The 12,661-nt window shown below is 54.2% G+C and overlaps 2 protein-coding genes and 1 long non-coding RNA gene across 3 annotated transcripts; all 3 read right to left on the reverse strand.

The window, feature by feature from the left end:
- Nucleotides 1-12: 12 nt before the first annotated feature.
- Nucleotides 13-9,673, reverse strand: pcf11 (PCF11 cleavage and polyadenylation factor subunit). The gene is made up of 17 exons (XM_028420776.1): nt 9,297-9,673; nt 7,108-7,233; nt 6,629-6,811; nt 5,929-6,159; nt 4,787-5,793; nt 4,539-4,713; nt 3,908-4,316; nt 3,683-3,826; nt 2,125-3,380; nt 2,001-2,055; nt 1,789-1,905; nt 1,585-1,702; nt 1,319-1,502; nt 902-1,057; nt 725-817; nt 611-646; nt 13-397 (listed from the first exon to the last, which is right to left on the reverse strand). Exons 1-17 carry the CDS (start codon nt 9,462-9,464, stop codon nt 164-166), a joined length of 4,692 nt encoding a protein of 1,563 aa, XP_028276577.1. The 5' UTR covers nt 9,465-9,673; the 3' UTR covers nt 13-163.
- LOC114445691 (uncharacterized) lies at nt 7,813-9,202 on the reverse strand. The gene is made up of 2 exons (XR_003671700.1): nt 8,653-9,202; nt 7,813-8,582 (listed from the first exon to the last, which is right to left on the reverse strand). It is a non-coding gene; the product is annotated as an uncharacterized LOC114445691 (long non-coding RNA).
- A 1,018-nt stretch (nt 9,674-10,691) lies between the features above and the next one.
- Nucleotides 10,692-12,655, reverse strand: ncbp3 (nuclear cap binding subunit 3). Its single transcript, XM_028421834.1, has 7 exons — nt 12,622-12,655; nt 12,397-12,496; nt 12,202-12,311; nt 11,820-12,138; nt 11,592-11,743; nt 11,362-11,526; nt 10,692-11,289 (listed from the first exon to the last, which is right to left on the reverse strand). Exons 2-7 carry the CDS (start codon nt 12,450-12,452, stop codon nt 10,967-10,969), a joined length of 1,125 nt encoding a protein of 374 aa, XP_028277635.1. The 5' UTR covers nt 12,453-12,496; nt 12,622-12,655; the 3' UTR covers nt 10,692-10,966.
- Between the last annotated feature and the right edge of the window lie 6 nt (nt 12,656-12,661).

Below are 12,661 nucleotides of genomic sequence, written 5' to 3' on the forward strand. Positions count from 1 at the left end.
TTACACCAGAGATACAAAAAATACTTTAATTTATAAATTAAATCATGTACAGCATCTGTTTAACAAACAGCAGCCTGAAATGGCCGCACATGGTCCAAATACAAAAATGTATTCAAGTCACACAGAGTTCGTCCTCTGCAGCTAAAAACCGCCGCGCGGCGCCTCACGCCTCCTCAGGCGCCACAGGCTCCCCTAAAACCTCCACGGCCTCCGTCTTCACCACGGGAGGCTCGGTCAGCTCGCTCTCCACTTCCTGTTTCACAGAAGCAGCAGTGACAGCACAGGAAGTGCCCGCCCCCTCCTCCCCCCCCTCCCCTTCCGTCTTTACGAAGGCGCCCAGCGGGTGGTCAGTCAGCAGCTTACTGGGCGAGGGAGTGGCGTCCAGATACAATGATGTCTGAGGAGAAAAAGGAAGCTTCTGTCAGACAGGCAGGGAGACAAAGACAGACAGAAGGACAGAGACAGGCAGGCAGACAGGAAGAAGGGCAGACAGAAGGACAGGAGGACAGACAGAAGGACAGGAGGACAGACAGAAGGACAGGAGGACAGACAGAAGGACAGGAGGACAGACAGAAGGACAGGAGGACAGACAGTTAATTTGCAGACTCACGTTCTTGTAGTCTTCGAAGCAGGAGGGGTGGAAGTTCTGAGGAGAGAACACATGTTAACGTTACATGTTGAAGTCTGGGGGGGGCTGTAAACAGACCGGGACTCGCGTCTTTACCTTGTCGTCAACCCGGATGGCGTCCTTCAGAAACCAGTCCTCCTCCTCCTCCACCCAGTACGTTTCAAAGGCCTCCTGACAGATCTCACAGGACTGCAGAGAGAACAACAATCACCTCAGCACAGATCCATCAGTCATCCATCAGGTCCGCTCCTCCACTCCTTCCCTCCGACTCACCTCTCCCACCCTGTCCTTGGTGGCTCTGACGCTCTGGAACTCCTTCTCCTTGGCAGCGGCCTGGTTCTTCTGCACCTCCTCCTCGTTCTCCTTCTCAAAGAACTGACTCTTGGCTCGCTCCTCGAGGTCGGCGATCTCCTCGAACTCGATCCAGTCCTGATGGACACAAACGGATCCCATCACCACTCAGAAGCACAGTGCGGCTCAATCCACCGATTTTCGTCTCTAGCTAAACCAGTGCAGGCAAACTGACTGACTGCTGACTGACGCTGACAAGTTAACCCCTGTCTGCTAATGATGTTATTAGTAGGTGGCAAACAGGAGACACAGAGACACAGGAGGAAACAGCGGAGCCTACAGGAAGCTGCCCGCACATCGCCCTTAGTAACCTCGTGCTGCGTGTGTGCGTGTTCTCACCCTCAGGCTGTAGTACCAGCGGCGGTGGGTCACCTTCTTGCTGGCGACCTTGCCTGCATGGTTCTGTCTGAAGTGCCAGTCCAGGTGGTCGGCGTACATGTCGGTCTGAGCGACGGTGAAGCGCATGCTGCACAGGCAGCACTGGTTCCCTGAGTACAGCTTGGTCACCACGCTCTCGTAGCGCCTGGTGGGGGAGGGGCCAAGACATACAGCACATCATCACACTGAAGGATCTCACAGCTTACCGTCACTCTGTGTGTACTCACGGTTTCATGTCATCCACGGCGAAGCTGGTGAGGTCTGGAAGGTTTTCATCCTCCACCTCCTGCTCCTCCTCTTCCTCCTCCTCTGCCGGAGGAGCTGCTGGAGCCACCAAGGAAGGTTCTGGAAAAATCAGAAAGTAGAAACAGTTTCATCAGCATCATCCTGAGCTAAGCTAAGCTAACTCTGTGCTGGTGACATCAGCTGACCGGCGGAGGCGGCGGCAGGCTGCGACGCTTTGATGATGCCGTTGGAGATGAGTTTGGACAGCAGGTCGTTGACATCAACCTGACCGAAATGGTTTTCTGGAGCGCCGACCTGAGGAGCTGCAGAGACACAGACAGAATGACGTCAAAGTCTTTATGGTGGCGGCAGCATTCGGCAGAACGATCACTTCCTGTCAGCCATGTTGGATAATTACCCTGCTGTCCAAAAGGCACTGTGTTCTGAGGCAGGAAGTTCCCCATCATGTTCACCTGAGAGACATTCGAATGTGTTATCATCTTTGTAAATGTTGTGGAAAAACCTTTAGGGGCGTCACTCACCGGCTGCATGCCGCCTGCGGGGGCAGACGGGTTGTAGTAGGGCCCCGGGGCCGGCTGGCTGAAAGGCGCCTGCATGTTGAAGTTTCCCGCCTGCTGCATGTTGGGCTGCGACGTGAACGCCATCGGCCCGGCGGGGAACTGTGGATTTATAGGCTCTGGGAAGCGCTGGGGCACCATGGGGAAGTTCTGCTGGGGGGCCATGGAATTTTCGTACATAGGTGGGACCATCGGCCTCATGGGGGCCTGCAGGTTGTGCTGGGAACCAAACCTGGGGGGCCCCTGCTGGCCAGGGTTGTAGTCAAAACGTGGGGGGCCAGCCTGATGAGGCATGTCGTACCTGGGACCCGGCTGTCCAGGCCCCTCAAACCTCATTGGGCCCATTTGGTTTGACGGGACATCAAAGCACATGGGGCGCTGCTGCTGGAAGCCCACTGGAGCAGGACCCGGGCCCATATTGTTAAAGTGACATGGTGCTTCAAAACGCTCTAAGTGTCCTGGCCCTTCATATCTGACAGGAGGCTGCTGACCAATGGGGCCAAACCTGCCTGGCCCCTGAGGGCCATCAAACCTCCCCATTTCATCTCTGCTTCTCATTGGAGCACGAGCCACGTGAGGCCCCTCTGGCTGGCCGGGGCCATCAACCCTCTCAAGCATGTTGTGGTGAGGTCCTTCAAACCTGCTGGGGCCCTGGTGATGGGGGCCATCCAACTGTGCACCCTCAAAGCGCCCAGGGCCAGCACCTTCATACCAGCCAGGAGGGTGAGGTCTAGAGGGACCCATGTTCCCGGGTCCATTGTACCGAGCCGGGGGATGACCGGCATCGTGGGGAGGAGTGTGTCCAGGTGAGTCGCTGTGCTGACGGACCGACGACAGCGGGCCCCCACGGGACGGCACTTTGAGGATGGATTTAGGGGGAGGGGGAAAGGGACGAGGGGGGGCATCCACATTGAGGGGTCCGTCATCAGAGTGCTCGCTGTTGGGACTCTCGAAGCGTGGTACCGGGCTCATGTCTGCGGAGTCTTTTTGATGTAGAGGCGACAGCCGCTCACGCTCAAACCTGGGGGGCGGGGCCTCCAGGCCGGTAGGGCTGGGACAGTTCCTGTGGACCACAGTACCAGACAGAGGCGGGGCCTCCGGCCTCCGTGGGTCAGGGTGCCTGGAGTCGTACCTCCGCGGAGCGTCGTATCCACTCTTCTGCTCCTCGCGCTCATCGTACTGCTGCCGCTCCGTCAGTGGCGAGGTCCACTCTCTCTCACCTGGATACAAACAGTTACAAACATCACTTCCTGCGTCTCACACGAACACAGAGGAGACATCTAGAGTCTGAGCCCTGTCCTGAGCCCTGTCCTGAGCCTGTCCTCAACTACAATTACAAAACATGCACAAATAAGATGAGATAATCATGTGATCTGATCTGAGTCTAACCCTGCTGAAGGATGGCTGATGGACCCCCTGACCCTCTGTAGCTCCTCACCCTGACCTTTGACCTCTCTGTGGAAGACAGATAACACCTCTGAGAAGCTACAGTGCATTACGGCAGACCTGGCTGTGAACTTACTGGACTCTCTGGGGTCAACCCTCTTCCTGAAGCGAAGGCCTGGCACAGACTTCAGGGTGGGGAACTCCTTGCCGTGGTTGTACTCCTCGATCATGGGTGCAAGTGGTGGCCGTGGCTCCTCGCGCTCCTTGCTCCTTCGTTCACCTGTGGCATTTGGCGCGTCAGTGACACAATAAGTACGAGTGCAGCTAACAAAATGACCAAAGGTATCATCTATCATCCTACCCGGCCTGTCCCGAGGGGTCCGGCTGTATTTATGCGCCTGTGGGTGTCCGCTGCCGCGGCTGCTGTCCTTCTTCTCGCCTTTCCGTGCCTCCTCACCGTCCTCTGGACCCTCCTCACACTCCCACTGCTCTCCGGCAACTCGGTGGTTCACCTGCGTTTTTCTCAGTTTAGACTTGTGCTCATAGTACGACAGCGAGGCCGGGTCCAAGTCGTCATGTGGGCGGGGCTGAGCCCCGGGGAGGGCTGCAGCAAGCAGCGGCTCCTTCTTGGCAGACGTGTCGGAGGCGTCGTCCCAGCTCTCAGAGCGCTGCAGCTTCTCTTCCTGATACTGGAAGAAGTGTTTGATTTGGTGGGCCATGTTCAAGAACTCTTCCTGGGAAATCTCACCACTCTCCAAGCGCTTGCTGGCCTGAAAGGTGCGACACAAAGAGGAACATTAGAGTGAAACAACAAAGACACGGGTGGTTCAACGTTCCCCTCAGCTCGATTTATGGTCTCCACCAGCTGCAGGGGGAAAAACCCCTCTCTGTGTTTACAGCTGGACTACAGACAAACTTGTCTGTAGTCCAGCATCCGAGAAGGATGCAGGATGTCTTTTGCTTTCACTTGTGAGCAGCGTTTGTGAACCCACCCTCCTTAGCAGGTCCTTCTTGGAGGCAGAGTTGAGGAGTTCAGGTATCTGCAGGTTGGCGTCCACGCTGAGGCGATGCTTCGGAGTTCGGGGTGTGGATGGGCGATTCTGGGTGCTGTAGGGTTTGTGCCTCTGAGGTCCAGACTTGACGTGAGAGTCCTCAGATAGCTTTAGACTGAAGAGAAACCAGACACATTAATCAGAAACAGAGCAGTCAGACAGGAGGACATTGATAACAGACCACTCACTGTTTGTTCTCCTCCCAGCCGCTCCTCCAGCGGTGAGGAGCCTCCTTTGTGTCCTTGCCTCCTCCATCATGGCTACGTGGGGAATGGGAGTCTCTGGACTCGGAGCGCCGGTCCTCTGCCGGCCTCTTGGACCTTCTGCTCTCTGACTGGCTCTTTTTGGTTGCAGGCCGATCCTCCCGGCCTTGCTTCCCGTGCGGCTGCTCATCTCCGCGGCCTCTCCTGGGTTTGCCGGGTTTGTGGGACGGGGACAGGGAGCTGCTCCGTGCTCGGCTCTTGGGCGACCGCCTGTCCTTCCTCTTTGGGGAATTAAGGGGGGAACGCGACCTGGACCGGGAGTGTGTGCGTTTCCTGGGATGCGTGCGGGGGTTGCCCCCAGCCTTGTGCTCAGCTTTGTCGCTTCCATCCTCGCGGTCATGTTTTGTCACCGAGCCGTTCAGCAGCTTCCCCTTGTTGAACCTCAGGACCTCCGCCCCCCGAGCGGCCTCCTCCCGCTCCTTCTTGTCGGAGCATTGCTTCTTTTCCTTCGGCTCATCATCTTTAGTCTCTCCAGTCTTGTCCTGTGTGCGTTTCCTCAGCCGCGGATCTTTCTTCGTGCCATCATTCGACTTCTGTGTTTCGGCTTCGGCCTGTTTGTTTTTGCTCTGAACAGCTTTAGCCATCGGGGACGGGGACTTGGACTTGGGCTTCTCCTCTGACGCATCTTTCCTCTGAGAGCTGGGCTTGTCCGGCCGGGCAGGTCTGTCAAACGGCCTTTTCTCTGGAGTCACAGCGTGGCTTCCTGCTGTGTGCTCCTTCTTCACAGCAGGCTGGTCTTTGGGCTGGGCGGAGGCCGGGGCGCCCGTGCGGTTCAGCCGGGGATCTCTGGTGGACGGCTTTGTGTCAGCCTGAGTCTGAGGTGGGATCCAGGGTCGGACCACAGGAGCAATCTGGGTGATGGGCTTCGGCACCGTGCTGGGCGTTGTCGGAGCGGTGGCTGCGGTCACTGGAGGCAGCACAAAGCCTCCGGCCTGCAGACACAGAAAAGAACCGTCAAAACAGCAGGTCTCAAAATCCAGCCTGGTCCGTCTACTCAGGCAGGAGGTGACTAAATATACTTTATATAATATACTGTAAAGTGCATCCCAGCCCCCCAGCCTCCCCACCAGCTGTGCCTTGGTCTGCTCCAGCTCCAGCTCAATCTTCTTCTGTTGCAACTCCAGTAGCTGCTTCTGTTTGGCCAGCAGCTGCTGCCGGATCAGCTGCTCCTGGGTCAGGTTGGACTGGCTGACAGCAGGGGCGGCCGGTGGAGTAGCGGGCACCGCCGCAGGCGCCTGGACCGGCGGCGAGGCAGGGGTCGGCGCCGGGGCCGGTGGCGGAGAGGATGCCTCGTCAGACTGGACAGGAGGAAAAAAAACAGAAGCTCAAAATGTAGACCTGCGTGTTGTGTAGCTGCAGAGAAACTAATCACTAACAGCGCTGAAGGAGTCCACCGTGCTGACATCAGCCTGTTCACACCCTGAACTGATGCAGGAGTGATGCAGGCCGCCACAATAAAAGCACCAGTTAACCCCGGGATCACACCAGGCGCTGACTTCAGGAAATATATAAATATTATTTTAAAGTTTAACTGCAAATCTACATGTTCCTCAGTCGGTGATATGCCCTGCACTGTAAAACAAGGGCCACCTTATTTATTTGACGTTTGTCCACCTTTGTCCACCCAGCGTTTACGAGGCTGAAGCATTTAACTATCCGTCTGCTCCCACAAAGGTTTCAGCGTGTCACTGTGAGTGCTCTTTGATGGTTTGATGCACGGTTCAGCACCAAGTTCAAGCACACAGAACCTGCTGGAGCCATACACACCTGCTTTAGGAACTTGGGGTTGACGTGTATGCTGGCGTTGACGGTGGGGGGCAGCGGTTTGATGGGCCACGCCGGGTCCACAGAGTTGACCCGCACGTCCAGCGCATACAGCTTCTTCAGAGGAAACACGTCGTCCCACGTGGAGCGCAGCTTGAACAGACTCTTTCTAGTGTTTTCATCCACCTACAAACAGAGGACATGACTTGGTGCACAGCGACCGACAAAAACCTCAACACACACTTCAGGAACACCACAGCAGATACACGTTAGTACCGAGTGTTAACTTTAAAATGTTATGTCCCAGCAGCGTAACATTAACCCTCTGTCCCACTTTTGTTACAGGACTAAGTTAAGGCAGTAACACAGGAGCAGAGTGCAGGAGACTACACGCAAAAAGCAAGCAACACAACAAACAGGAGGGAAGTGAAGAGGGCTGCTAACTTGTGCTTAATGTTGAACGGCAGCAAAGAGAACTTTACCTTTTCAAAGACACATATAAATGAAGTGATTAGGTTTTTAGCAAACACTGCAAGGTACTCTCCTCCAACATTCTTCACTATGGAATCCACTAAGTACAAAACTGGAAGCTTCTCGGTGGTTGGGGCCTGGAGCGATAGAGAACTCAACAAGTTTAGAAAACAACAGGGGTTAAACCAACATTTCAGAACACATTTTTAAAACAACTCTTAAAACAGGATTGAACAGGGGGTCAACGCCCTCCCCGCAGCCCCGGCCCGGAAAAAGACAAAAACAAAAAAACAGGAAGGAAACATGGCCGCCCAGAGTCTGTGTGGTCTCTTCACTCAGCGCGTTAAAAAAAAATCAAAATCAAATCCCTGCAGGTGTCATCAATCCAAAAACCCTCCATGACCAGCAGGGATCTATCTCAGCCAGTCATCGGTCCATCCCCACACACCCACGGTGCATCAAAGGGTTAAAAGACAAAAACAGTCCAGTCCTCCAGTTTACCTCCAAAGAGGGTTGGTTTCCTTCAACCACTCTTTGTACTTTACCCGGGTGACAGCGGCAGGTTTAACTCAGTGGGACAAAGTTTGATCCCTTCATTAACCCCTCGGAGAACATTTAACCTGTGACCTGCTGCTCGCGTACTCAGTCCCACTAAGGTCAGTGTAAACCAGAGCCACACCAATAAATTACACTGGGAAATAAAAAATGACAAAAAGCACATTTCACATTTTTTATTACAAACATTTTAACCATTCAGTGACATTTCAGAGTCAAGATGTACGAGTTAAAGCAGTGAAAACGCTGTTACTGATCCAATCATGTGACCACAGCTTCCTGTCGCCGAGCCAATCACTGACCTGCTGATGGACTGCAGCAGGGGCCTTAAAGACGCCCCGCTCCGGCCCCGAGTTCACAGAATGGACTGACAACGTTGGTGTGGTCTGACCTCAGGCAGCAGAACCACCGGAACCCAAACGGGTACACCTGACAGAGCTAATGATGTAACTGACTCACAAGCCCTCCTCTCTATTAATACTCACTGCGCAACGGGTTAACCCTCAAAACACTGAGCAGTCTCAACGAGAATGTCAGTTATCTTCGCGCTCTGACGTCACGTGACGTCATGGCGGACAGCCACGGGCTCCTGGCTGCTCTGCAAGTGTTTTACCTTTAAGTTCAAACTCAGACAGAATCAGCAGCTACGGTTATTATTGAAGGTATCTGGAGCTTGGAGCGCGCATGCTCCGTCCCAGCAGCGGGTGTAAAAGGGTTAAAGTTTAACGTAGTGACGGCTAAAGGCTGAGTCACGTTAGAGACAAACAAGTGAACAACAACAATGAACAAAGTGTCAGAGCGTCATCCAGGCTGCGCATGCTCCGTGGACCCCCGCCTGCTCTGTGGACCCCCGCCTGCTCTGTGGACCTGCACCGTGGACCCCCGCCTGCACCGTGGACCCCCGCCTGCTCTGTGGACCTGCTCTGTGGACCTGCACCGTGGACCCCCGCCTGCACCGTGGACCCCCGCCTGCACCGTGGACCCCCGCCTGCTCTGTGGACCTGCTCTGTGGACCCCCGCTCGGACCTCCTCTCAGCTGGGTTTAGTTCTTCGGCCTTTGTGTTTCCTTTGTGTTTCTTTGCACAGTGTGACTCGGGTAAAGAACTCCGAGCTGCGCAGTTCCTGAAACTCTAAACGATGAGAGCGGAACACGCCGCAGCTAAACACGGCGGCCTCGCTGCTGGAATGTCTCTAACTCACGTAATAAACGATCCATAAAACCATAAACACTCATTTTAAATCCTAAATAAAATGGCACCCCTGTAACCATGGCAACCACAAACTAACAAGAAACCTGCGTGTCTTCTAACCAGCTGTTATTAAACATATGAAGTTTGAGCTAACCTGGTGGAGCACGCTGTTTAAAGGTGGCGCTGAGCGGCGGCTGAAGCGGGACCACACCAAGTCAGGACTACAAATCCTGATCAAACTGCGGCGGGGTTCGATCAGAGATTCTATACGACTTTTGTACACAAATATTGAAATAGTGAAGCGTTTCTGGTCAGAACAACAGCGGAACTGGTTCAGCTAACATGTCGTCTAGCCCTAGCAGCCATGTTTAGCTAGCAGCTAGCGGCCGCCTGGGCCCGCTGCTACAAACAAACAGAAAGCATCTGAAATGAAAATATTCTATATTCATAAAAACCTTGCTGATTTGTGCTTCAATAATTGCGACGATATCCTTGGCGAAGTGGAGGTTCTCCTCGGCCAGGATGGTCAGCATGTTGATGTGCGGCTTGCTGTTGAACGTCAGGTCTTCCAGAGAGGACTGGTACTCCCGGCAGGCGTCTTCCCTCGCCGCGCTGTCCTCCATCTTTAGGCTGATTGACCCGGTGACACTTACAAGAGCATCATCGATACCAGAACCGCTGGTCGGCAGGCAGTCCGTTCACTCACGCAGCGATCTGCTCGGCCCGGACTGAACGCGCCGCCGCTCGTTATTCTGTGTTTTTCTGTCGCTGCTCGGTTGCCCGTTTTCGACGACAACAAAATGGCGATGGGAACCAAAGGCCTCATACGTCATCAAAGGCTTTTTTATATGACAAACGTCACAGCAACCCTATTGGTTCGCTTGTCGCTGTCCTCGTCGGGCTTTGGATTTTCATTGGTGGAATTGAATGACAGCCACAGAAAGGAGCCAATCAGAGGGAGGCAGTGTGAGCCGCGGTTACCAGAGCGATACAGCAAAACAGAGCAGCGCCGCTTCCATAGTAAGAAAAACGTGATCACGGCAGCGGCGACGTCACAGCGCGGCGCAACTCTCTCTCTCTATGGCTCTGGCGGTTACGTAACAAACGGCGCGGCGATTACAACACACCAGGAGGCGGAAGCATGGCGGAGCACGGCGGGCACCGTCCGTTACCGATCTATATATATATAATATATATAATATAATATATATTTTTATATATAATAATATATATATTAAAATTATATATATATTATATATATCTGAACTCTCACTGTTTTCTAATGGGTGGTGTACGGACTGAAAATCTCCCGGCTCATGCAGCTGAATGTGAGGCCTAATATTAAGATTAGCATTTATTGATTAATCCAGATTTCAGACTTGAGGTCAGTAAAATCTGGAAACCTACAAGTGGTCATGTGAGCTGACGAAACACTTTCAGAGTCTTTGAACTAAAAATGTTCAAAGTCAAAGTTAGACGTCATAGTTACCACGAAAAAAAGACAAACGTAAGAAAAAAACTCACACAAGATAAAAACAACCAAAAAATGACCAGAATTCGAGTCATTTCAGGGAAGTGAGGCACTCACACTCTGATGATCAACGACCAGGACTGAGCGCCAAACACACACGGTGTGATCAAGGAGAACCTGTGAATGTTGCTGCTTCCTGAGAACTACAGATGTTAAAAGACTGTCATCTCTGGTATTCGTTTATTGTTCCTTTGATCATACGTCGCCATGGTAAATACTGTGAATGCTGCTTTAAACGCCACTGAAGCCGTAACGAGAGCAGCAGCAGCACTGACGACACGCTCACTGTAGATTGAATCAAAAAACAGAAACTGAGAAATACTGTGGATACGACACAGTGTTTATGTTCACACACACACACGGGTCGTCAGTGCGACCCATCATCAAGTTCACAGAAATGATTTAAAAAAACAAAAACGTCCCACAACCAGCAGAAAGATCGCCTGTCCATCGTCAGTTCGTTCAGACAACACAGCAGAAACACACAGACACACACTGATCAGAGCCGTGAGGAATGGTCCCGACAAGGCAGTGCTGCTGAGGAGGGATCTGTTTCTGATCAGGCTCTGCAGTCCAAACACCCCCCCCCTGTTCTCAGGCGTCCGACTCCTCGCTGCTGTCGCGGCTGATCTCGATCTGCAGCGACGGCAGGTTGTCCAGCCGGCTCTTCTTCATCCTGTGCGACAGACGCTCTTGCTTCTGTTTGATCATGGCGCCCCACATCTTCTGCAACGTCGAATCGTCTTCCTCCTCCTCCTCCTCCTCCTCCTCCTCACCACCTCTTCTCCTCCGGGTGCTGTCGTTCCGCCCAGATGACGGCGTGGAGAACAGCCCGTCTGAGCGGCTGCTCGATCTGCGCTCGGGACGCCCAGCGCCACCGTCGTCACTGCCCGAGCCAAGTCTGCTCCACAGCCCACCTGCAAAGGGTTAAACGATCAAGTATGGCAGTAATAAACACTCCTACTGAAATAAGAAGTCTGCGTCTGTACCCGTCTTCCTGTCCTTGGACGAGTTGGAGCAGTGGCCTCTGCTGTCCTGACTGGCCATGCCGAGTCTGCGATGCACATCTCTGATTGGCTCCCTGGATGGGGGTGTGTCTCTGGGGGAGGCAGGGGAGGGGGAGCGCCGCCTTTTCCCGAGCCGCTGCCGAACGTCTGCAGACAGAGTGACAGTCAGAGCGGCGGCCGCGGCTGCAGCACATCTGCATTCAGCAGCTCACCTGTCTTCTGTCCGCCGCTGGCCACAGGGGGGGGCTGTCGGTGCGGAGCGAGGCCCTGTCGCTTCTCCTCCAGCAGCTGCCGCACATCTGTCACCTTGGTAGGCGACGAGGATTTGGCCCTGCTCTGCGTTCCGGACGCCCCGATCCGGTTTCTGGAAGGACAAGGAACGGTTAAAGGCCTGTGTGGGAGTTTCCATCTCGCTCATCACTCAGAAGCTCCGCCCTCACCGGATGCTCTTCAGGTGCGTGTCCAGCTCGTCGGCGTACATCGTCATCTTCCTGCTCTTCTTCGGCGAAGGCGTGGAGATCATCTTCAGCTCCAGGTCATAGTCCATTTCATCCGACTCCGACCAGGGAGACGGAGAGCGATCCCCGCGGCTGCGAAGCCCCGCCCCCAGCGAGCGGGAGCCGCCGCCCCTCTCGCCTTTCTCCCTGTACTCCACCACCCTGTCGTCTGAGTCCATGTCCTCATCGCCATCAGCTTCCTCCTCCTCTTCTTCCTCCTCCTCCTCCTTGATTGGCTCCTCGGGCAGGTTGACGAGGTCGGCTGAGGAAGAGAAGGGTCAGTACCTCTCAGACCGGCCGCGGCCTCTGGGGGGCGTGTGTTTACCTGAGTGTCGGTGTGTGTACGGCGGCGTGTGTCCCATGCTGTCTCCAATCAGAGGTTTCTTGCTTTTGATGACATCTCGCTGGATTCGCCGGTTGTGATACCGCCGCTTCCTGAACGAGGACACATACAACACCACAGGGCATAACTACAGAAAACATCGTCCAATCAGCATGTCGGCGGGGTCAGCTGACTCACCAGGAGTTGCTGAGGATTCCCTTCATGCCGCCGTAGTTTGGGTTTCCATACTTCATGTAGTATCTGCTGCGGCGAGCGGCGCCCAGCTCCTTCTTATCGTCTGTGGACAGAACTGACCGATTAGTGTGTGTTTGATGTTTGTGTTTGTGTGTGTGTGTGTGTGTCTCTGTGTGTGTGTCTGTGTGTGTGTCTGTGTGTCTGTGTGTGTGTCTCTGTGTGTGTCACCTTGTGTGGCAAAGCGCAGGAGGAGTTTGTTTTTTCCTTT

The sequence above is a fragment of the Parambassis ranga genome, chromosome 14 (assembly GCF_900634625.1).
Source record: "Parambassis ranga chromosome 14, fParRan2.1, whole genome shotgun sequence".
Classification (NCBI taxonomy): domain Eukaryota; kingdom Metazoa; phylum Chordata; class Actinopteri; family Ambassidae; genus Parambassis; species Parambassis ranga.